Here is a 609-nt window from a genome sequence, read left to right as displayed (position 1 = left end):
TGGTGGTACCCGCGGGCACTGGGGGCTGCAGGAGAGCTGCACGCTTCAGAGCCGCCTCTGGCTGTCCGGGTGTTACACTTGTGTCCCCTGGTTACCCCGTGCGGCAGACACCATCCGCTGCAGACTGGTGGGGTTGTCCTGAGTTACCTTCACCATCCCGTGCATAAATCATCTCCTGTCCCAATCCTGTAGCTGCGCCTGATGTCGCTTCCCTTCAGCGAGGTCACAGCACTAGTTTGTTCACTGGTTTTTCCTCTTCCTGTTCTCTTTTCTCCCCTCGTAGTAAGCTGGCGGCTTCTTTCCAGAGCATGGAGGTCAGGAACTCTAACTTTGCTGCTTTCATTGACATCTTCACGTCGAACACATACGTGATGGTGGTCATGTCAGACCCGTCGATACGTAAGTGGAAGCAAAGGGAAAACCTCTGGTGGCCCGGTGGTGTTCTCGGGGACCAGAGCCGAGTTGAAACTCCTGGCAAACACCAGGCGGAGGGGTAGAAGCGCTGGGAGTTGAGAGGGGGCTCTGCTGCCAGCCCAGTCTGCCCGCTCTGAGCAGAGGGTGGGGGAAGGCAGCGCAGGAGTGACTCGCCCCACAGCAGAAGTGCCAGGG

The 609-nt window shown here is 58.3% G+C and overlaps 1 protein-coding gene across 1 annotated transcript in view; it reads left to right on the top strand.

Moving 5' to 3' along the window:
- LOC104492263 (ras-related GTP-binding protein A) overlaps nt 1-609 on the top strand; it is a gene marked incomplete at its 5' end in the record, with an annotated part of 4162 nt that overhangs the window by 2392 nt on the left and 1161 nt on the right. The window contains one exon of the mRNA XM_010134789.1: nt 284-399. Within this exon, the coding sequence (XP_010133091.1) occupies nt 284-399 (116 nt within the window). The remainder of the gene's footprint in view (nt 1-283; nt 400-609) is intronic.

Source organism: Buceros rhinoceros, unplaced genomic scaffold, assembly GCF_000710305.1.
Source record: "Buceros rhinoceros silvestris isolate BGI_N320 unplaced genomic scaffold, ASM71030v1 scaffold34864, whole genome shotgun sequence".
Classification (NCBI taxonomy): Eukaryota; Metazoa; Chordata; class Aves; order Bucerotiformes; family Bucerotidae; genus Buceros; species Buceros rhinoceros.
Note: the sequence above shows the minus strand (reverse complement) of the source record. Positions and strands in the feature narration are given on the sequence as shown.